The sequence below is a fragment of the Dermacentor variabilis genome, chromosome 6 (assembly GCF_050947875.1).
Source record: "Dermacentor variabilis isolate Ectoservices chromosome 6, ASM5094787v1, whole genome shotgun sequence".
Lineage (NCBI taxonomy): Eukaryota > Metazoa > Arthropoda > Arachnida > Ixodida > Ixodidae > Dermacentor > Dermacentor variabilis.
This window is the reverse complement of record NC_134573.1, coordinates 134,039,353-134,062,301: the sequence shown is the minus strand read 5'-3', so window position 1 is coordinate 134,062,301 and position 22,949 is coordinate 134,039,353. Positions and strand designations below refer to the sequence as shown.

General features: G+C 44.8%; 1 protein-coding gene across 6 annotated transcripts in view; it reads left to right on the top strand.

The window, feature by feature from the left end:
• The first annotated feature begins 222 nt into the window (after nt 1-222).
• Sms (spermine synthase) overlaps nt 223-22,949 on the top strand; it is a 25,165-nt gene continuing 2,438 nt past the window's right edge. The window contains exons 1-12 of one of the 6 annotated variants that reach the window (XM_075695873.1): nt 223-684; nt 10,514-10,588; nt 12,012-12,132; nt 13,174-13,261; nt 14,251-14,306; nt 15,183-15,218; nt 17,800-17,975; nt 19,313-19,469; nt 19,983-20,070; nt 21,105-21,216; nt 21,331-21,410; nt 22,102-22,217. In XM_075695873.1, coding sequence (XP_075551988.1) covers nt 10,528-10,588; nt 12,012-12,132; nt 13,174-13,261; nt 14,251-14,306; nt 15,183-15,218; nt 17,800-17,975; nt 19,313-19,469; nt 19,983-20,070; nt 21,105-21,216; nt 21,331-21,410; nt 22,102-22,217 — 1,091 coding nt within the window. In that variant the 5' untranslated portion in view covers nt 223-684; nt 10,514-10,527. Of the gene's footprint in view, nt 685-7,141; nt 7,252-8,280; nt 8,372-8,597; nt 10,589-12,011; nt 12,133-13,173; nt 13,262-14,250; nt 14,307-15,182; nt 15,219-17,799; nt 17,976-19,312; nt 19,470-19,982; nt 20,071-21,104; nt 21,217-21,330; nt 21,411-22,101; nt 22,218-22,949 lie in introns of those variants that run through there. The other 5 variants (XM_075695875.1, XM_075695871.1, XM_075695874.1 and 2 more) reach the window with 5 other exon arrangements.

Genomic DNA, 22,949 nt, shown 5'->3' with positions numbered 1-22,949 from the left:
CCGAAAGGAGCAAGGAAAGCAACGCCTGCTCGCCGGAAGGAGTAACAGCACGTTCGAAACAACGGATAGAAAGGTCAAGAGATGCGCAGCGTTCGCCCACACAAACAAACGACACTGCCGCGGCAGCGCGAAGTTCAGGCAACTCCTCTCTCTCTCTCTCTCTCTCGCCGCGCGCCTACACGAGCGTCATCGTAGTCTGGCATGATGGTCTGGTGGCGGCGTCCCGAAGACGAACCGTTCAATGATCCCGCGCAGGCGCACTGCTGGTCGAACTGCAGCAGCGGGAGCGCCGCTCGCCGCTCCTGCTTCCAACGGCCGCACTGTCGCGTTGCCGCGATGCAAGCCGTCCTGATCTGCTCCTTGCCGAACCTGGCTGGCCCCGCCCACAGGACTAGGACGCCCGGAACGTCGAGAGTCGACGACCAACGCGGCCGCAAGATCAGCTGGCCCCTCGTAGCCAGCGTTCGCAAGCAGCTGCTTTCCCGAAGAGTAGCGCGCAAGAGCAGCGACGCCGGACCCCCGCCGACCGCGGTGACGAAGGAGCAAGGCTTCGCGCAGAACCTACGTCACTGACCGTTTCATGCAGATCATCAAGGCAGCGGCAGCAGCAGAGGCAAAGGCATCGGCGAACGCAATCGGCGCCTCCTGCCAGAGTGGCGCCAAATCGTGGGGCATCCGGCTAAGGTAAGGGAGCCGTTCTTTCCGGAGCTGTGTCGAAAGAGAGAGTGAAATCTTAAAAGAGAATGCGCGTGCTCCCGGTCTACGATGTCGTTGGCTTACTCGTTAGTCGTACTGACGGTTCTTCGCCAAGAGTGTGCTCCTAGGGGCTTCTGTGTAGCTATGGTAGGTCAAAAATACGCTATACGCACACAAAACACAGTGAACCCGGGAGTGTTCATACCGGAGAATACAACAATCAATAAACAGTACAACATTGGCTTCACTATTTCAGTCGTCTTAAAAGAGCTATGCCCCCCCCCCCTAATAAAAAAAGAACACATCTCTCGTTCGGATAAAATATTCTCGTTCTCTTTACCATTTCGAATACGTAACTTCTGGAGCGGAATTATCCGCCGTCCTTGATTTTTCCCTAACTTGGACAATTTCATCCCACCGTAATGTGGCATACCGTTCTTGAGCTAGAGGCGGCTTTTAGCTTCACTGCCCGTTCGGCTGTAGCCTGAAAATGTCTAAACATTGAAAAGCGGAATAATAACGGGCTCTATATTGAACCGTAATCTCGCCAAATATTCCGTCCGTGCGTGAGGCTTTCAATGAGGCTACTGGAACGCTACTGGAGCTACAGCGCTACTGGAGTACGCTGCCGCGCGGTCGGTGGGTCTGCGGGTCGGTTCGTGGAGCATCGATTGATTTCGCCCGGAGAAAAAGATGAGGCTGCAGCCCGGCGACCCGACGAACGCAGTGTTCTGCAGGAAGTCGCGACGGGGACTTCGTGGCGTGTGAAGGTATCCGCGTGGTGATCTCTCCATTTATGAGCGGCGCAGTATGAATTTTTTTCGTTTATTTCGGTGAAAGACCGTCCCCGTTCACGTTTGCTATTTACTTTTTTTTTTTAAGTGAAAGCTTTACTGGGGCCGCGAACTTGCGATTTCGCCGTGGCCGTGCTCCGAGGAGGCACATGACGCCACACCGCGTTCCTCGTCGTTGCGTTCGCCTCCGCTCGCTTCGCCAGCTGCGTCGCATCCCTGATAACATGTCGGAGGATTGGAAAGGAAAGCTCGCGTGCGCCGCAACCACAGTTGAGGCGGCAGTATGGACGGCGACAATTCTGGTAAGCAGGAGGAGGCCTGGAATCGACATCGGAACGAGATGAAAAGGAAACGAATCGCGCAGGAAACAGACGAACAGCGCCCCGAACGACTGGCTAAACGCCGCAACATAGCTAGACAACCAGACTAACCTGGACTTGAAGTCAAGATTAACCAAGACTAACCATGCTAAACCTTGGCTTTCGCTACGTATATCCTGGGATAGCCGAGCTAAACCACTGCCATTTTTTTTTTTTTTGCATTTTTATCGATGGGAGATATGGGATATGGGAGGGGGGTAGGAACGATTAGTCGCGAGACATATGGGTAATACAAGAAAATTGAGTAAAATTATGCAGATCCAACACGCGCATTGGAATATATGTGAAGCGAAACTTTCGTGAAGTGCTTAACCAGATGCTATAAATCTCTCCATTTCATTCCTGCGTCTTTGACGCAAAGGAAAAACTGGCGCTCACGCGTGTGCTCTCGCGCATCCGTGCTAAGCAATTGTAAAGCACGCGGCGATCATAGTCGAATAGGTGGTTGGCGTTGGCAAGATATAATTATGCGCATGATTGCGGCCTAATCGTTAGAGCATATAGGGTTGATGTGGTGGGGTATAGCGAAGTTCGATCCCAGCATTGAGCACGCAAATAATTTTTTTTTTTTTTTAAGTGTGAGCTATTCGGCGTGACAGCATCAGCACCCAGCATCACCGAGCAGCCGTGGTCGGGAAAGTCTGCGAGAGTTCGAAAAGAAAGGATCGCGTGAAAAAGCTTGCAACTATTGCATCGCGCAGCAACTGCAGCAATGACTCTGCAAACTTTATTGCCCGTCACCCAGCGGGCGCAGTTTGCATGTTACGTCTGTAGCTTCGGTGCAGCATTTCTTGAAACCTGAAGTCGGACCGTCCGCGTTCCGGGGCACAGTAAAAGCGAGTGTCTAGCACCCGACGTTGCCACAGGAGCCGAGCTCTTTGGAACACGTTTCTTTGGTGTTTCGTGTGCACAATAGCGCCGTTACTGTGACGTTGCAGGTAAACGCAATGCTTGACTTGCTGCTTGGACTATCCACTTTTCTATTCTTTTTTTTTTTCTGTTTGTAATAGCATTCTGTGGTTCAGAATATGTAAGCCTTCTCCAACATCAGGGACAAGCGATTCACAAATTACTTTAAGGACAGAATGGCACCAAGTTGGCAGGCTACAGCATTCAAAGTCAGTAAAAAAACGGGCGGAGGTGTAAAACGTGCTTGCTTGACCAAGCGTTGGTGTCTTGATTAGTTTTTTTTTTCTTTTGTTACTATTTAATACATGTAGACAAATTGGAAGATATTCTGACATCTTGGCTTCACTCGTAGAGCACGTCATCTAAGTTTTTCCAGAGATACTGCTCAGTACCATGCCTCTGGGCGATATCAGCTTTTCCGAATAGTTTGGTTTGGTGACGTTGACTTTAAGGGGAAAAAAAACTATAGATTCTTGCCTGGCTGAGGGCTTTGTACGCGGCTGCAGTGCTAGATGAGAAATATATGTGAATGATGAACACACAGGTGGCATTAATACCCATGGACACGCACACGCACACACACTAAAGTTGTTCACTAAGTCACCATTAATTCCTGTAGCTTTCAAGTGTAGTAGGGGTGCTTTCTTCGAGCAAGCAGGTGTGCTTTGTTGATGCGTTTTGTTGTTTTCGCTGACTAGCCGTGCACTGGCAAAAATTTAGTATGTCGTCTGACCTTAGTATAACATTAAGCAAACCGTGTCTCTCGTTTCAAAACAAGGTCGGTCTTGTCACACTGACGTTTCGGTCGAAAGCAAGTCCTGTAGAACTTGTGTCTGGACTAGTGCAAGTTACAATTATGTTCACGTGCCCTACTCGGAAGGCGCAACACGAAACGAAGAGATGTACAACACATGCGCGGAGTTCCGCGCGTCACAGAGCTATTCCTCTGGAAAATTTTATTCTTTTCTACGATAAAAAAATCCCCTCGCACACTTGACAATGAATATTGAGCGCAGGCATATCCACAGCTCGAAAATACGTTAGGTGGCTCATGCGTGCTTCTTCACCTTTTTTGCTAGCCTCGTATAATTGCCTGCGGATGCGTACAATCTACATGCGTTGCAAATAGCATGCGCTGAACTTTTCATTACTTTTCTTCTCGCGGTCTTGCAGGCTTTCAGACGCCAGAGTACTAGTGCTGCTTTCTGACTTACCGTTTCCAAGAAATGGCGTAAAAATGAACATAAATAAAATTAAGATTTGCTTTTTATTGAAAGGAAGATAAAAGAACGATGTAGTTACACTCTCATGGTGACGACTACTCGTTTCGCTTAGAAATAACAACAGAAATGCGTTCGTATATATATATATATGCACACACAGTGTCCCAATCAACCATGATGCATCAAGATTTAAAAATATGCAAATGCCACGTAGCTGGACAAAACCAAGGTAATGTTGTTTGCCGTCGCTTGGAGATACACAAATTATTTTTTTTCATTCCGCCTCATTAGATTATTAGTCTTCATTAATTAATCAGCTTCTCGATCACATATAATAATCAGATGAAAAGTATCAATGGGAAAATTGTGTAGCAACATACAGCTTTCTGTTGCTCAATACGTGGTACATAAAAGTCGTGTGGCAATTTTTCGTGCATTTGCAGGCTTTTTTCACGCTCGGAAAGCACTTTTATGTACTTTTATGTACCACATATTGAGCAAGAGAAAGCTGCATCGGGAGTCTTTGATGTTGCTATACAATTTTCTCGTTGACACTTTTCATCTAATTAGAATATTTGAGAAGCTGATTAATTAACTAATTAAGACTAATTATGTATTTAGTCGCAATAAAAAAATAATCTCAATATCTCCAAGCGACGGCAAACATCACCTTGGTTCTGTCCAGCAACGTGGTATATGCATATGTTTAAATCTTGGTGCATGATAGTTGGGACACCTTGTAATATCACAGGAAATTTTTCTCATATATATCGAAGTTTTATAAAATCCCTGCACTTGGGGATTTTTTTTTTCACTTTGCAATGGAAACACTGCGCCGCAAAAAGTGTTTGCGTTAACATACCATAAATATATGTGCACTCGCCTCAGAATGCAGGCGTTTGCTGCAGAGCCTTTGAATGTTCCAGCTCGTCTGCACGGACCTTGAAAATGCGTGCTGTTTACTTGCGTCCCTATTCGCTTGTTTGTTGTTCGCCTTCGGAAACGCTGTCACAGCTGTCTTCAGATGCGCGGGCGGAGCAAAAGTCTTGATTGGCAGCTGACATCCAGTAGCATTCAGAGCTGCATTGGCGTGCCAGCATAGTGCCACAACGCACGCACTGAAGCAAGGCTCGATCGTCGACCCTGCACCAGCAGCAACAAACCATTCGGCCACCGAGCTTCGACATATAAATCCGCACCGGAGTCCACTAGAATGTGGTAGCATTTCCTGCTTCTGTCGATTTCGTCTGATTTGCCCGAAGGCAGCAGAATTATTGTGACCACTGCGGTAGTACTTGAGATGCTACTGCATGTATATTGAAAGTGTTTATTACACTTGCATACCATGTGCAAGGATGTGTTTGTTTGTTTGTTTATTCAATGCTTTTGTTCCACATTTCGCGCCTCTCTGATGTGCGCAGCACGCTATTCGGAACTGTTGAGTAAAACTGTTCTAATATATATATATATATATATATATATATATATATACACATGGACACGCACGCGCGCGCGCGCGCGTGTGTGTGTGTGTGTGTGTGTGTGTGTGTGTGTGTGTGCGTGTGCGTGTGTGTGTGTGTGTGCGTGCGTGCGTGTGTGTGTGTGTGTGTGTGTGTGTGTGTGTGTGTGTGTGTGTGTGTGTGTGTGTGTGTGTGTGTGTGTGTGTGTGTGTGTGTGTGTGTGTGTGTGTGTGTGTGTAAACGAGAAGAGAGGGAACCTAAGGGCCCGATTTTTATTAATCATAAGAAGCCAACCGACGAAGACACCAAGGACAACATAGGGGAAATCACTCCTACTTACTAATTGCATTAAAGAAAGGATAAATTAATGTAAATAAAAATGGATGAAAAAACAACTGGCTGCAGGTGGGGAACGATCCCACGTGTTCGCATTACGCGTGCGATGCTCTTACCAGTTTTCCCGTCCGTTTCCCGTCCACTTTCTGGGATATTTATGTTTTACTATACTAGAACTAACCCTAGGAGTGTTAGCCAGCGTCACCACTCACAAACCCTGGCAGGCGTCACGAGTACGTGATCTTGTCTTTAATTCAATTACTAGATAAAACTAATTTCTCATCTGTTGTCCTTGGTGACTTTGTTTGTTGGCTTCGTATGATATATATATATATATATATATATATATATATATATATATATATATATATATATATATATATATATATATATATATATATATATATATATATATATATATATATATCGTAGAAGAGACAGATGAGACCTGTAATAAAAACTGGAGAGGTTTGCCTGGCGGAGCGCCTAGCATGCAACTGCAAGTGAATGCGGTGGTAAATGAAATGATACACACAGTACTCACGGCAGACGCTTAAGGTGACACACAATACGTCGTACGATACTAGTGCACAGTGTATCACAAGAAAAAATTTAAGAGCGCCTTCATGGCGTGGGACGCTCATGCAACACTGGCCCACACTAGTCCAACACTAGGTCAAACTACGTGTTGTAACTCGAGGTATGAACACTGAAGTACATTTATAGCGGTCATTAGCCCCGCGTCGCTAACGGAGCTGCATGAAACTTCAAGAGACTCAGCCGTAGACTGTTTCAGGTACCTCAGAGGCATTAATGTACGACGGCTTTCTATTTTTGCTTGATTTTGCTCTCTTTATCACGCTGGCTATCGTGCTTAGCGACGATAACTCACCAATGGCGTGCACTGCTATTTGTAGGAACTGCACTACAGAGTGTCGTGCCTGCCCATGGCACCACCGCCACTCTTATTGTGGCGGTCTCCAGGTAGGAAGCCGCGTCTGACCGATGCTAAGACAGCTTCTTTTTGTTTATGTACGTGAACAGCTTTCGTAGCTTCTGGTTCCGGTTGACTCCTCTGCTACCGGTTAGCTCTTGTTCTCTTTTCTCAGCCTTTCTTTCCTACGCTTGCCTTCGTTTAGGTCTTTGTATTTTTCTGGCTGTGGATTTGGCTCTCGTTGTGTTTGCTTTCGCGACCTCTCCGTCGTGACCTACGGCTCATGGTGCGCGATCGTTTTTGGGGGGAGGAGGTGGAGGTGGGGGGGAGGAGCTTTTGAAGGGCTCGTGAGAACGTGGCTACAGGTGAAGCACAGGTCACGCGAGTGCTGACGTTAGCGTCGTCTTGGCGTCTACAACGACGTGGCTGAACGCCGTCAGTACAAAACCTTCGTCTGCGTAGCTCTGTCTTGTCGAGTAAACCGTCATGTTTGAGTGAACTGACTTCGGCCCAGTGAACGTAAGCTAAAGGGGTCCTCTAACATCTCTCGCCGACGTAGATTTTCATGTGTTCTTTCAGTCTTGTAATTTCTAACTCGTTGGTTCGTACCCGCGGTGAAGCGCAGAGGTCGAGACACCTTTCCAGAACGCGCGACCCGCGTGCTCCAGACTGCGCTTGCGACAGTAGCGATAACACGTGGTACAAAACCGGCTGAATGTGGTGCATGCGAGGCTAAAGTTACGAGTATGCCCTGTCTCTTTTCGCCCTGCTAGTTGTCTCCTGCTCTGGCAACTGCTTCGATGGTCGGGACCGCGTTATATGCAAATGTCTTTGCCTCTGTACGTACAGAACGCCCGCGGTACACTGTCGAGACTGTGCTCAGTCACGCAACGCCTGTTTCACCTCATTTTTCACACTGGTGCACAAGTGAATGCACTCTGTTATACAGCCAGAGAAAACCCGACGATGGCGACATACCTTCATTAAACAAAGTTACTTGGACGAACCGTGTAAAAGCCCGTGGACGTCTGTCAGTAATGTCGACAAAATGTCCGTAGACGAATCCCGTATACTTTTCGTAGACCACAAATCGATTAAACGTCAAAGGTAAGTAAACTCACAACAGACACTGTTTATTCATTGCTTGAGACACGAAAGTACAATGTAACTACGTTGAGGAACAAAAGTTAATGTGTGAAAAAGCACATTTTGTTGGTGTGAGTCACAGGGCATTGCAGTTCCCATAGATGTCCAGCTAGTTAGTTCATTAAATTAAGTTGCAGCGCATGAAACGACTACACCTCCGAATAGCTGGACCAGAGGGGACTTAACTGTTCTAGGTACATTTTTTTCCTTCTGTGTTACATAACCCTGTAACGCCCAGCGTATCATATATGCTACGCCGTCTTTAACAATTTCTGGCGGTTCTTGTTTCCCCAACACATAAACAAAAGCTGCGCAGACCGATGGCCATGGACATCATAGACGTGTTCTACTAACTCTATGGTTTTTGCTTTTGACTAGTACTGAATTTCGCTGTGAGGGGGCCACACGGTGACATCAAAGATGGCGGCACGCAGCTCAAGCGGCATGGCGATTCCGGCAAGAACATTTTATGGTCGTTCTTCAAAAAACAAAGGTAAATATTTTGATAACTTACCTGATTTGTGTTCTAGAACGTTTACAGGTGTTGTTAAGTTGCTTTTATTCCGTGTTATACTAAGTAAAAATGATCTGCTGGGAACACGTTTTCAGTGTATCATATGTGATACAGTGGGCATTCGTCGTAAACTTCGCCGTCCGTATCACATATGATACGAATTGTGTTCGGCTACAAATACATCTGTTACAACTTCTTTTTTCAGCTCCCAGGGTCAAGGATATCATAGCCTGCATGCCTTCGGGTGACGACAGCGACTTTGGTGACCTGACTGACGACGATGAATACATTCCAGACAGTGCACCCAGGCTTGCTACAGATGACATTGACACCTCTGATCAGTCCTCTGAAGAGGATGAAGACGATGTCGGCAGCTCGCACTGCGGCACAGGATCCGTGGACAGGGGTCATTGGAGGAAGCGCTTGATAGATCACTGCATTCCTCCGTTCACAGACACATCCACGCAGCCTAGCGAGGTTCGTTCATTCATGTCTTACTTCAGACAGTTCGTAACCCCATCAATGATGACCGCAGTAGTTCGGGAGACCAACCTGTACAGCACCCAAACCACAGGAAAATCTCTGAATGTCACGGAAAGCGAGCTTGAACAATTTGTTGGTCTGTACTTATTGATGGGGCTAGTGCAGATGCCCAGTGTTCGCAGTTATTGGGAACACGCAACACGGTTTGCTCCAATTGCCGACATAATGCCTCGTAACCGGTTCGAGAAAATCATGCGCCTTTTGCACTTCACGGACAACAACGAAGCCAGCGACGAAGCAAGACGTGACAAGGTATGGAAGATCCGCCCATGGCTAGATGAACTTCAGCGAAACTTTCTCACCGTAGAACCTGAAGAACTCAACAGTGTCGATAAAATAATGATTTCCTTTACAGGAAGATGCCCCATCAAGCAGTACATGCCCGCGAAACCGCACCCTTGGGGCATAAAACTATGGGCACGGGCCAGTTCATCTGGCTTTCTCTATCAGTTTGACGTCTATCAAGGACAAGCAAAAATGAATTACCAATATGGTCTTGGCGGAGACGTTACCTTGAAGATGTGCCAGGCTCTTCCAGAAAACAGGGGATACAAAGTAGCAGCAGATAACTACTTCTCCTCTCTTGACCTGGCTGCTGAGCTTTCAAAGAGAGGATTGGGATTTGTCGGGACGCTGAGAAGCAACAGACTAAAGGACTGCAAGCTCAAATCTGAAAGTGACCTAAAGAAAGAAGGCCGTGGCGCCTTCGACTACGCTGTTGACTCTTCGCGGAACATATCAGTAGTGAGATGGCACGACAACAGAGCTGTCACCATTGTATCGAACTACGTATCCACTGAACCAGTTGGCACTGTGCGAAGATGGGATAGAAAGGAGAAAAAATACATTCATGTTCCACAGCCAGCTGCTATAAAGGTTTACAACTCCTTCATGGGCGGTGTGGATCTATTGAATTACTTGGTGGAGCTGTACAAGTTTGGCATCAAATCTCGAAGATGGTACATGTACCTTTTTTATCATACACTAATGATGAGTACAGTGAATGCCTGGATTCTGTACAGGCGTCACTGTGACAGCCTCAATCAGAAGAATGTGAACCTCCGACACTTCCAGGCCGGTATAGCTCAATGCCTCATTGCAGTGGGCAAAAAGCCAGTTGGAAGACCGTCCTCATTTGGAATACGAGCTTCCATAAAACGTAAAGTGTGTGCGAGCTCACCCGACGACGAAGTGCGCAAGGATGGAGTCAGCCACATGCCAGTATGGGGCACCAACAGGCTTAGGTGCAGGCATTGCCCTCCAGGAAAGAACTTTTTTTCTTTCATTTATTGTGGCAAGTGCAATGTTCAGCTATGCCTTAACAAAGATCGCAATTGTTTTGCAGCATACCATATGTAAGGCATATATGTAGTGATTAGCAGTAATGCCCAGCGTATCATATATGATACGCTCTGTATTATGTATAAATATTTCTGCAAAAAAATAAAACGTTATTTGACTGTCTTTTCGAAGACATGTGAAGTGTGAATTTACCTATAAATATTTTTTTTTCTTCTGCAACAACTTCTGGGCATTACAGGGATAATATTTGTTTCATTTGATCTTTTTTATTTGCAGATACAGTTGCCACAATGACTGTTCGTACGGCAATGATGGATGTGTGGCTGGATAAAAGCGCCGTCGAAAGCCCAAGTAAGGCAACCTTTTGAATTTAAGTGGCTTGAAGCTTGCCTACTACTGAAAAAAACAATGTTCTCTTTTTTTCTGCTTGCGATGCACATACCCGACTCTTTTCGCCATATCATCAGACTAGAAACACTTAAAGCACCTGATTACTTTTTAACTTCTATTGCTTGCTCTGCAGCTTTTGATGTCTCGTGACCAATGTAGTGATTCTGCAAGCTCGAACTTCACAAGAACAACTTCGTTAAACTTGCTTTGTAAATGATGATAACGACAACAAATATTCACTACTTTTTGAAAGATGCGGGCAATAAGCCTGTAGCTTCTTCGTTAAACATAATATATTATGTCAGGCATATTTTATTTGAAAGAAAAGTAGAAAGCTATTTGTCAAGAAAGGATTCAGGCAAGGAGACACAATCTCTTCAATGCTATTCACTGCATGCTTGGAAGAAGTGTTCAAGCTATTAAACTGGGAAGGCTTTGGAGTGAGGATCAACGGCGAATATGTCAGCGACCTTCGGTTTGCGGATGACATTGTCCTGGTCAGCAACACTGGGGACGAATTGCAACAAATGACTGAGTGCCTTAACAGAGAAAGTGTAAGAGTGGCATTGAAGATTAATATGCAGAAGACAACCATAGTGTTCAATAGCCTGGCAAGGGAACATAAGTTCAGGATCGCAAGTTAGCGTCTAGAGTCTGCAAAGGAGTACGTTTATCTAAGGTCAATTATTCACAGGGGACCATGATACTGAGAAGGAAATTTGCAGAAGAATAAGAATGGGCTCGGGCGCATACTGCAGGCATTACCAGATCCTGACTAGAAGCTTACCACTATCATTTCAAAGAAAGGTGTACAATCACTGCATTCTACCGGTGCTAACATATGGGGCAAAAACTTGGAGGTTTATAAAGAAGCTCGAAAACAAGTTAAGGACCGGGCAAAGAGCGATGTAACGAAAAATGTTAGGCGTAACACACGAAGAGAGTGGTGTGGATCAGAGAGCAAACGGGGATAGCCGATATTCTTATTCACATTAAGATTTTTAAAAATGGAGCTGCGCAGGCCATGTAATGCATAGGATGAATAACCGGTGGACCATTAGACTTGCAGAATGTGTGCCAAGAGAAGGGAAGCGCAGTCGAGGATGGCAGAAGACTACGTGGGGTAATGACATGACGACATTTGCAGGCGCAAGTTGGAATAAGATGGCGCAGGACAGGGATAATTGGAGATAGCAGGGAGGAACCTTTGTCCTACGGTGGAATAGAAATACGACGATGACGACGTCGACGACGATGATGACGATGATGATCATTTCATTGTGTGCTCAACAGCGCGAGAGCTTCTATAAGCGAGAATGTTTCATTTCGCAAAATACTTCGAAGAGGGCGCGTATGAGGCACCAACATTTATGCTTCCACGCAGAACGAAGATCCACAGCTGTGAAATCTGTGGAGGATGTCTTGTCCACTTTGGGCCTGGTGCGAAAGCACGAGCTGGCCACGACGGGCTCGCACATTTATCTCTACACAGCCGAGTCGGCGGGGTAAGGCGTAGTCCCTGTTGCAGATGCACGAATTTCCCGACGTCATCAACAGAAACTGATTGTCCGCAGAGTAAAGGTATAGTTACAGTAAGATAGTTTCGGTTTTGACTGGCACGGTTGGTGAAGCATAGTGTAAATGAAAGACATGGAAACGGGGCCATAGTGGAGGGAAACGAGTGACTCCGGCTTTGGACCACTTAATTTATTGCATACCGTCTCGAAAAGCTGTACAGTACGAGACTTAATTTTTGCTGAGTTTATGTGTTGACTAATGACATCATGGGGAATTGTGGCCTTGTGCTTTTTCTTTTGTGCATTAAAGTCTAAAAAAACGGTCTGTGATCAACCCGGTTAGGGACTCTAAATCCCACGATAGATAAGACCAAATAGATTCATTATCGAGTTTTCTTTATAGAGCGCATAAAGACTTCTATAGACGCGTCTATAAGAACTCGAAAGCGGCCTGGAAGGAGTGTATGGGTAGTCTGTAAACTGTCCTATTCATCTTACGGGAGCAGGGCGCCACTCAACGTGCCGTCGCGCTCCTTTATCGAATTCGTCAGGCTTAGGGACGCAGACTACCTACGTACCACAAAAGCACAATGAACGTGAGAGCTTCTCATGAGTGCAATCATGTCGATCCAGCGGGGACTCCTTTTTCCAGCGTATTATTATTATTTATTATTATAATTTGTTTTGAAAACATGTATAAACTATACAGGAAAGGGAAAGCGAGGAGCAGGCTGAGAACTGCCACTGGAAGGGGCACAACGCCTGCCTACTCTTCAGCAAAAACGCGAAAAACAACCATGCAATCCTTATTACAAAAAGAACGATATCGAATTATGTGTTGTGTCCTTCTTTTAGTAGGGCGCTCCTGCAGCGCTGTTTGCTCAATATAAAAATAAACTGAGTGGGGCCGTTAGGAATTATGCAGCAAAGCACAACGTCAACGCCAGCAACAATCATTTTCCCAAACGCTATAGCGGCCAGTGGTACGTTTAAATGTGTGGCCTGAAATGCGGCTTGTTTCCTTTTCAGATTGTCCTGCCTCATCACGGTTTATTCTAACGGCTTCTTAACAGTGACCATAGAAGACGCGAATCCTGATTCTCCTCTCACCAACCAGGTGCGTAGGTCATGGCTTTCTTCTCTTAACGTACTCGTCACTTTGACAGCTTTCAATACACTATAGCGCGCTTGATTCTCTAATGATGTCAATGTTAGCGCTGCAATTCCTACGTAGGCTGGCCTTGTCAAAGAGTCGCTGGATCAATTGCCCATTAGTAAACATCCATGAATTTGAAAGATTTCTATCGCTGTAAATCGGTAAACATCCACGCGTGTGAAATATTTATATTGCTGTTTACCGTGAGTTAGCTTCAGCGCAGTCCTGTCTACAGACTGTGACCTTTGACAGGTCACATGTTTTTCGCAAGTAAAGACGGCTAGTTCATATTCTCGCTCATTCAACGCCGAAAGCGGTGCGACACATTCCTCTTTGGTGCGAAGGGCTCAAATGTTTACCGAAATACGAGTAAACCAGAGGAATCATATCCGCGTACTCGGAACTCTTGAGGCACTAATATAGAGACCACATGTAAAGCACCTTCGTAGTTCCAAAGTGCGGCGTTTGAAACAAAGGAAAACAACGAAAAAAATTGGTTGTTTGCAGAGTCGTCTTCACCATGAAATCCTAGCTATGTGCTCAGTAGGAGGAGAGATGACGGTTGTGACTTGCCAATCTTCCAAATGGGCCCATCTGTATACGAGTTTCGCGAGATTCGCAAGAAGAACGCGTTCCGCATGATAAGAGAAGTTTATTATCATATAGTGCCGATTTCAAGACCTATACACCGAGTCCTAATAGCACACAACCTGTGAAGCTGCATATGATCATCGAACCATGTCCTAGATGTGCGTGTATTGTGAAAACTAACTACGTAGTCTACGACCACGTAGAAACTTCGCCTGTTGCTTCGCAAATCGCTTGTCTAAAACAACATTAAAGCTAAAGTAAACGAAATGTGGCTCGTCTATAGTGTTTTCTCTTTCGGATATGCGTGTGGCAGAGCTGAGAGCAGGTGTACGTTTTGTCTCTTGCCCTAACCTTTCAAGGTCATGGAAGAGCTCAAACTGAAAATAAAAGAAAGCATCAAAACTCGTATAGAAAGGTAAGCGCCCACAAATGAACGCATGAACGAGTTCTGTGTGCATGCGACCGTACATATCAGCCCCAAAAGTTTGAAAATGCAAAAGAGTCCCCGTTAAAACCATCATAACTGACATCGTTTTGCAAGAAAAGTGATTTTTTTTTCAGTTTTGTGGATGTGTTTCTATTCGTAGTATATAGCTAGACGTTCTGTCGTGACGCTCGTTTGCCTGCGTTTGTTTTCTATGGTTTCTTTTTTCCTTTTTGTCTGTAATAGTAAAAACGTGCAGATAACATCTTCAACATATTCATATAGCGTTTGCATTGAAATGCCAAAGGTAGGCCTTTCTTGTGCTACATCATGACGAGCCCCATACGAAGCAGGGGAGTTATGAAATGGGGTTTTTGGGCATAAAGCTATTTGCGTGATCACATCGAGCATGGTGGTCATCAGTACAAAGTTCTAGTGCAAATGAAGAGAATGCCTATAATTAAATATATAAGCAATCTGCTGAAACATGAATGGATGGTTGCACATTGTTATATATGAAGGCTCAGCCTGCACCTAACTAAGGTAATCCTTTGCGAATCCTTCGGCTTCTGTTTCACCCAGAATAGCTGTTTAAGCTATTCTGGGTGAAAGTAGTGCAGCGCGGGTAAGACCACTCCCTCTGAACTTAGAAATGTGTTGCCCGAAAGTCGTGATTGCACAAAAATACCCAAAGGAAGCGAGGTGGCGCAAGCAGTAACATATGTTTTTCCGCGGGTTACACACTCTTCAAACAGGCGTGCAGACGTCTGTTGCTTACGCACTCATCTGTCTATGGTTTTTTCCCTATTCTTTCGTCTATTCTCTTCAAGGGCCTATACAGTGCAATCTCTCTCTCGTGCCACGCAGGTCGGAACTCTGTTCACATCAATGCGAGGCCAGGCCGTAAGTTGAACAAAACCACGAAAGCGTTAATCCGTAGCTTTCCTTTTTTTTTCTGGGGCAGTAGTCTTTGTCCCTCTCTTTTTTTCCTCATCGTTCTTATTTGCTTTCTCGCACATCTACAAATCGCACAAGCCCGAGTTGCTTGCGAGAATTAAAAAAAAAGCATCCTGCTCTTAATATTCCTCTAGCTCAATAAACCGAGTCTGAACGCCATCGGTAGTGTTTTAGAACTTTTGCTTGTAGTGCACTTTAGCAGCAGGCCGCAGTTTTCATCACTTCTTGCTTGCTACGTTGCTCATTCTTCATTTTGCTTGTGTCAACGGAGCAAGCCGTAATGACCTCGCTAAATCATCCGTTTCAAGGTGACGATTAGAGCGAAAATTGCGTTTCGCGGACGTGGCATTTCCAGTTCCAAGCGTATGCGCATGACTATAACGAAGAGTGACAGAAACACGGCTTGGCATTTATATTAGTCGCAGTTAACTTGGGAGCCCATGAAATTTATTGAGCGCGAACGAGCGCTGCGTTTCATAATACGCGCTGAATCACGTGACCGTTTATGGGCTTGACGACATCGAGACGTTCCGTTTACATTTCTTCCTTTGTCGTACTGCCGAGGTGTTATAAAACGCAGAAAAAGAGAAGAAAACAAGAAAAAAGCTTCCCCAGTCCTACACAGTCCGTAGCGCGCTAACACCGGCAGTAGTAATGGCTCGAACACGTCTTCTCGCCTTGACTTAATCGCTTACTTGCCTTTTGTACAGGAATAGTTTAGTCAATGGGAGCGACTATATAAACGTATGGCTTGTCAAGAACAGACGCGAACAAATAGCATTCGCGCATGCAACGCGGTGCACAGGAAACAGGGAGAGTAAAAACTGCGACATTATTGTCGCAGCTACCCGAAAGTCTGGTTAATGTTTTAGTAGCGTGACAGTTGCAGGAGCACACCGCTCAAATAGGAACTCGAGTAACGGCGTGTTACTTGAGTACTTGTACGCATACTGTTCGCGGTTCGTAATGTTCACTCTGCTCGAGGGCTGTGCTTCGACTATTGTTCCTGCATCTGTATGGTGCTTTTAATACTGAGCACGTGGACACGTCACGTGTGAGCGTTACTAGTATACGCTTCATCGGCCAGACAGATCGGCTAGCATGTCAACGAATGCCTTTCGCGTCTCGCATTGATGTCGGCCACAGAGTTTAAAGTGGTGTGCGGTCTCGAGTGGTGTCATAAAATGACACTGTTTTCTCTTTTTTTTTTATCTCTAACGAGCGGAAAGAGTGAGATACTCCGCTCTGGAGATTCTAGCGTAATCTACTAATTTAGCTATATTTGAATAATGACCCGCAAGCAGCGGATGGTAATATATCTGCGATTCCGGTACAGTCACGCATTAAAAGCAGCGATGTGATGGGAAATAATCACTCTCGAAAAATTGAAGGCTACCCTGTAGCGTCAGCCCCTCTCCTCCTCCCCCCTCCCCCCCCCCCCCACGACTGCTCACGTGGACGCAATCAAGCAATATATATACTTACTTCAACGTCAGAACGATGCGTACATTTTACTGTGGTTATCCTGCGAAATTCTTACAGAAACCAAATTAATATGGAGCGGACAACACCGCCGGTCTTGCAACGTGAGCGTGAGACGAGAAAATTGCTGTCAATCTTGGAATTATTCAACAATACCCGATATTCATGTCGAATCAATTGCTGTACTAGAAAAAATTGTGAGGACTATAATAACAATCGCAATCGATTTTATTTTTGAGGTGCAGTCGTAGAGCCTGCGAAAAAAATAAGCGCAATATATTATGATCGTCAAATACCAGCGCTTAAAAAACAAGAGACGAACGTAAAAAGACACAAACAATTCTTTATGATCGGCCCTTGTTCTTTATGCGCTGGTATTCGACAACCATGAGTAGCCTTCTAGCCGGAATATCAGCTCCAGTAGAATATATTAGCACCGGTTCTTACAAATAGAGCAATCATTAATGTTTATTTTTTTTTACTACCGTGACACTCTAAGCGCCAATCATGAGCAGTTACAACAAAAGTTAATCATATGTCATGCAGGTAATAATAATAGACATGATCTAGCTAACTTTCAGTGTATCTTCAGAGCACGGACTTTATTAGTGTCGTGATTTTTTAGAGGCACGTGTCGGGTTTAAGACGTGGCTTACGCAACATTGCATATCAATGGCTGCAATGACGTCTATGTATAGACTTTAACGTAACGGAAAATATTACTAAATGTAGAGACAACAATCGATTTTCCGAGAGCGCTGACATTCGCATGCATCGATCCAGGTTTTCATGGTCCTCTCTCTTGCGACACGGTCTTTTGCGCCACAGATACCCAATAAATGACCAAGCATCGTGCTACATATTGACTTTCGCAGCAGTGTGAAACCACGTTTGCCTGCTTTCATGCATACCTGCTTGCGCATGCGTTACGTCATATCGCTTGCTGTCGTTCTAAATTTAGCACGTTGTGTCCAAGTCCGAGCCTTATAGAAGCAAAACATTTGAGACACTCTGCTTAAGAGAGATCGTTCTTGTTATCCTGCAGAATCCCGCTGATCAAACGAGGAACTCCTGTGCCAAACTACTACACGACCTCGGACGAGAGAATTCTCGAGTACGACTTTGACAAGATTGTGTTTGAGGAGAAGTCCAAGTACCAGCACGTCAAGATACTGCACTCGCCTACGCTAGGAAACTGCCTTCTTTTGGATGATCTTCAAAGTGAGCATTGCTCGAAATCTTAACGTCGCGTTCCATCAACGCTATGAGTTTGTTCGTTTACTGATCTTATGTACGGTAGTCTTAGCTTGCCTTATGAGAGAGGATACGTAGGTACATTGTAGTGAAATACACATATTGCATGGCTACGTACAGAACGAAATGCTTGCATATTTAGGCTCCTTAAAGCACCAGTCATGACGCACATACACTCTCGAAACACCGTCTGGAATGATAGCCCTTTCGAACGATGAGCGTACAGAAAAAAAATCACACATGTAAAACAACAAACAAATCGTAAGTGCCTGTCAGCGATGTATAGTATACTGACTGTACTCGACTTTCGGTTGATATTGACTATTTAATTCTGATAAGAATAATACAATTATTTTGGCCGACCAAAAAGAACAGGAGGTAGCTTAGAACCTGTTGGAATATAATGCATGCTACACGCATTGCATCATCGGCGGTATCGGACAGTACAAATTGTTTATTTTTCGTATTGTGGAACGAGCCGTAATATTATACGTAGCAGCCTGCAGCATGTCGATGTATGAACGAGAATACTTTTTATGCGTTACTTGTATAACGACCTTTTGACACAATATGTACATTTAATGTTATTGATAAGTGTGGCGGCAGTCACCTGGGTTTTATGCACGATAGGGGTTACACGTATGCCGTCAAATAAATGCGCCGACGCATGACGCTCAAAATACGTGTTCCATGTGGCTCGCGTTTAGTGTGCTTAAAATACTAAACGTATTAAACGCTAAGCTTTACAAACATAATGTTAAGGTCCGTAAAATTGAATTTGGATCACGACATCGTGAGTTTTCATGAGCACGTTTTTTTACCTTACCAAAAACGACAAGTAGCTTTCCGACGAGGTTTTCATCAAACGATGCTGATATATACATCCCTTGACTTAAATATTGTAACAGCGCGAACGCATGCATCCACAAAGTAACAAGGACGAGACACAAGCGCTGAGGACGCCTTGTGTCTCGTCCTTGTTACTTTGTGGATGCATGTGTTTGCGCTGTTACAATTTTTAAGTCAAGTATGCACCAACTCACCCAGGCAGAAGTTTTAATGATATACATCCCGTTGTCGACGCCTTCGAAGTGCAATTCGCACAGCTATTTCTGATGCTTTCCTACAATAGTCGGGTGTTTATCATAAATGTATTACAGGGACGAATACTGTTCGTATAAATTATCCTTCCCTTCAACTTTCTTTTTCTTGTGAACAGAAACTAAAACCTATAAAATCACGTGTGCGGGGAATGTTTCTTACGGAGTTTCACTCATGGAGTTCCGTCTCACTCGACGCTCTAGATCTTGCCGAAAAGGACATCAACTACACTCACGGCTTGATGAAGTATCCCAGCGTCAGCTACGCGGACAAAGAGGTGCTCATACTAGGAGGCGGCGACGGTGGCCTTCTATGTGAATTGCTCAAGGAAAGACCCAAATACGTCACCATGGTGGATATATCCTTTCCTCTTTCCACTTTTATTTGTCCTCATGAGTACTGGCGCTCTTGTTGAGCACGTATGCAGTAGCGAAACAATGTTTGCAATAATGCGTTTGCGTCTTTGATTGCATATATTTCAGAAACCATCACCGCGCAAAGAATCATGAAACGCAGTCCACTTTCGCGAGTGTGTATACACATTTTCGAAGCGGTCCGGATAAATTATTGGCGTTGCAGCACGTGATTCCTCGTATGACTAAGCCGTTTTCAGGCTACCCGAGGCCATTATGACGCACCTTTGCTGCCTGAGAGACAGACCGCAAAGCAGATGATAGCGGTCAGCCTCTCTTTATCTTTTGGTGCTCCCGTAGTACCAACTCTATTTTTATATTAACGCTGTTGTTGAGTTAACTTTGCGAACGGTCATTCTGATGAGCATCCTAGTGTGAACGAAACTTTCCAGAGTGCGTTAATCAGTAAAGGAAACCCGAGACTGTTTATAAAATGTTTATTCTTGACGGCACTGCACATTGACGAAATGGTGATCAGCGCCTGCCGACAGCATCTTAGAGGAGCTTGCGGCAATGTTCTCGACACACTCAAGGGAACCAACCACGAGGTGAGTGTGCTTGGGCGTCCCTGCATACGCAATCAAAGTAGTTGACACCGACAATTAAGGGTGTGTTGCCGTGACGAAGACGAGTCAGTCCCCTTGACAAAACGCTGTAGCTCCAGGGTGAGAATTTGGCCACTGTTGATTACTTCTTAGCGCATTCTTTCTGAATGACGCTGGGAGGCTGCTTGTGGCGTGACATTTTCCCGGAATTCGTACATCGCATGCCCTTGTACAGGTCTGTGCTACCAAAAAATGCTAAATGAGCCCTGCCCCGCATGTCACACATTTGTTTCCAGCGTGGTAGTAATAATATTCTTGCGGAACCTTCCGTGGCAGATGGTACACGACGTAACGAATCTATCATCTTACTAGATCGATGTGGCACAGGAGCAGCCCTCAGAGTGACGATGCGCGATACGCGATCTGCCGTGACTGATTCCGTTTCTTGCCGTGTCTTGAGTCAGGAGAAAACGAAGGCTGTGTGTCGAGCATGTGCAGTTGAAAAAGGCGGCACCTTGTGGCTTTTTAGAACGCGACGGTGAACTTGAAAACGAAACATGACGACTCCTCAGCATTATTATACAAGGCAACGCCCCTTGCCCCCCTCACTTCGTCTCTCTCGTTTTCCTTTTCCGTGTGACCCGAGCTTCAAAATGGCAGGCGGCATAAATTACCCTAAAATTAATTTGGCGTACCCTATAAGTCGAAAACATTCAGGTGAGCTCACTTTCTTGCAGACATTCGTAGTGGATCGAAGTGTTCTGTAAAGCTGGCTCGTCTGTATGCTTGGTATTAGTGAGGTGAAGCGCGTGCAAGGCAAAAACAGATGAAAGCGCAATTTCAGAATGTTACTACCTCGTATTTATTGTCGCAGACGCTGGACGTTCTAACTGCATCAGTCGCAATAAAAACAGTCTTCATTTTATTTATTTATTTATTTATTTATTTATTTATTTCCTTCCTTCTTTCTTTCTTCTCTTTTCTTTCCTTGTCTTTTTGAACTCAAGTGGAACATTTTTTTCTGTTCTCTTTGAAAGATAATTATAGATGACTGCGTGAAGAAGATGAAGGAGTACATTACCGAAGGGAGACAGTTTGACGTAGTTTTCAACGACCTGACCGACATTCCTATCAGCACTGAACCACAAGGTACGTGTCGGATTCGTGTTCTCTTTTTGAAACCTCATCATTACTGAAATGTTGGTGCATCGTCGAGGCTGTATACATTGGGCTTATACATTGTTCTTTCCTTGACCTTCTTAGGCGAACACTGGGACTTCATCAAAAAAATTGTTACAATGGGGCTTGCTGTGCTTAGAGTCAATGGACTTTTCCTCAACCATGTAAGCCAGCGGAATCTTTTTAATTACCCAGCTGTATGTATATTTATTCGCACGTACACTAACGTACACTAAATGTATTTGTGTCTGCCCGCGATACAATGCTGAGAGACAAGTTATGTGCAGAGTACTGGATCAGTTGGACAATCGTCCACTTTCAGAACTAAAAGCTTTAGGCAAATGCTCCGAAAGAACATCTGCGTTGAAGGCCTTACTCGCGCGATTAAGGTTCTTGCGGTCTATGGGTTTCACGACAGACTCTAAGATTGCCGCCCCCTACCGCTCTGTAGTGTACGCGCTTTGTTCGTGCTTGTCTCCCTTTCTTTCTGTCTCCCCCTTCCACTCTATTTCTTTTTTATCCCCCTTAACCCTTTCCCCTGCGCAGGGTAGCCAACCGGAACTACCTCTGGTTAACCTCCCTGCCTTTCTCTGCATTATTTTCTCTCTCTCTCTCTCTCTCTCTCTCTCTCTCTCTCTCTCATGATTTCCTTTAATAAATTCACTGTCATTGTTATACACATGCAAACCTGTTCCGCAAGCACTTTGCTCATTTTTTTGTGTAGTTCAGCTTTTTGGGACAATCTAGAGTGTTCGGTGGCCCTCTCAATATTTAGTGAGCATAAGTCTGCTTTGTTGACTTTCTACATCACTAGCTAGAAATTTCACGTTTGTCATTCTTGTTCTTAAATTTCAGGCCATAGGTGTCAGCTGTCCGTCGGCTCTCGAGACCTACGAGGAACTTCTCAAAGAACTGCCGTTCAAACTCACCTTTTCGAAGCACACGGCTCATGTGCCATCATTCATGGAAGAGTATCCTTCTTCACGTTTGGCGTTGTATTTCGTGTGTATACACTGTAATTCAGCTGCATAAAAACACCTAGCGTCAGTACAGAACTATTTACGGCAAACAGAAGGTGCCTTTTATTTGGAATTTAACCATCATATCAGTTGTTTCTTTTTTTCTTGTTTTTTGTAGCTGACAACACTGCCTAATGCGTTTATCTTGCCATATTTTTATCTGTGGAGATGCACTAATATCCTTGAATTTATTCTGTGTGCATAAATTTGGCCTTGTTATACAATTTCGGTTATCGTAGTGCTGGCCACGACGTTCTTCTTTCATTTGTATATAAGTAGCTCATGAACGACTATACGACGCCTAAGTTTTCAAGTAAATTATGTCATAGACCGCACGTCGAAAAATTAAGATGTGCACTGTCATGCAGATGGACGCATTAGATTTGAGCAACTGTTCGTGTAAAGCCCCATTAACTACCAATTTTCTTTAATAATTATCGATAAGACTGAAAGTATTGCGACGCACAATGCGTTTTTGTTCGTTGTCTGAGAAGAAAGCCAGTAGAGCATGGTCGTCTTGGCGAAGATGAATTTGTTCGTTTGGTTTTTGGCAGGTTATAATGACACTAGCGTAATGACAAGGTGCCGGAGAGCTTCTTAATGAAGGTAGCGTAAAGAGAAGCGAAGAGAGACTGGACATAAAAAAAGATGGAAAGCTAAGGTAGTTGGCAAATGTTTATTTAG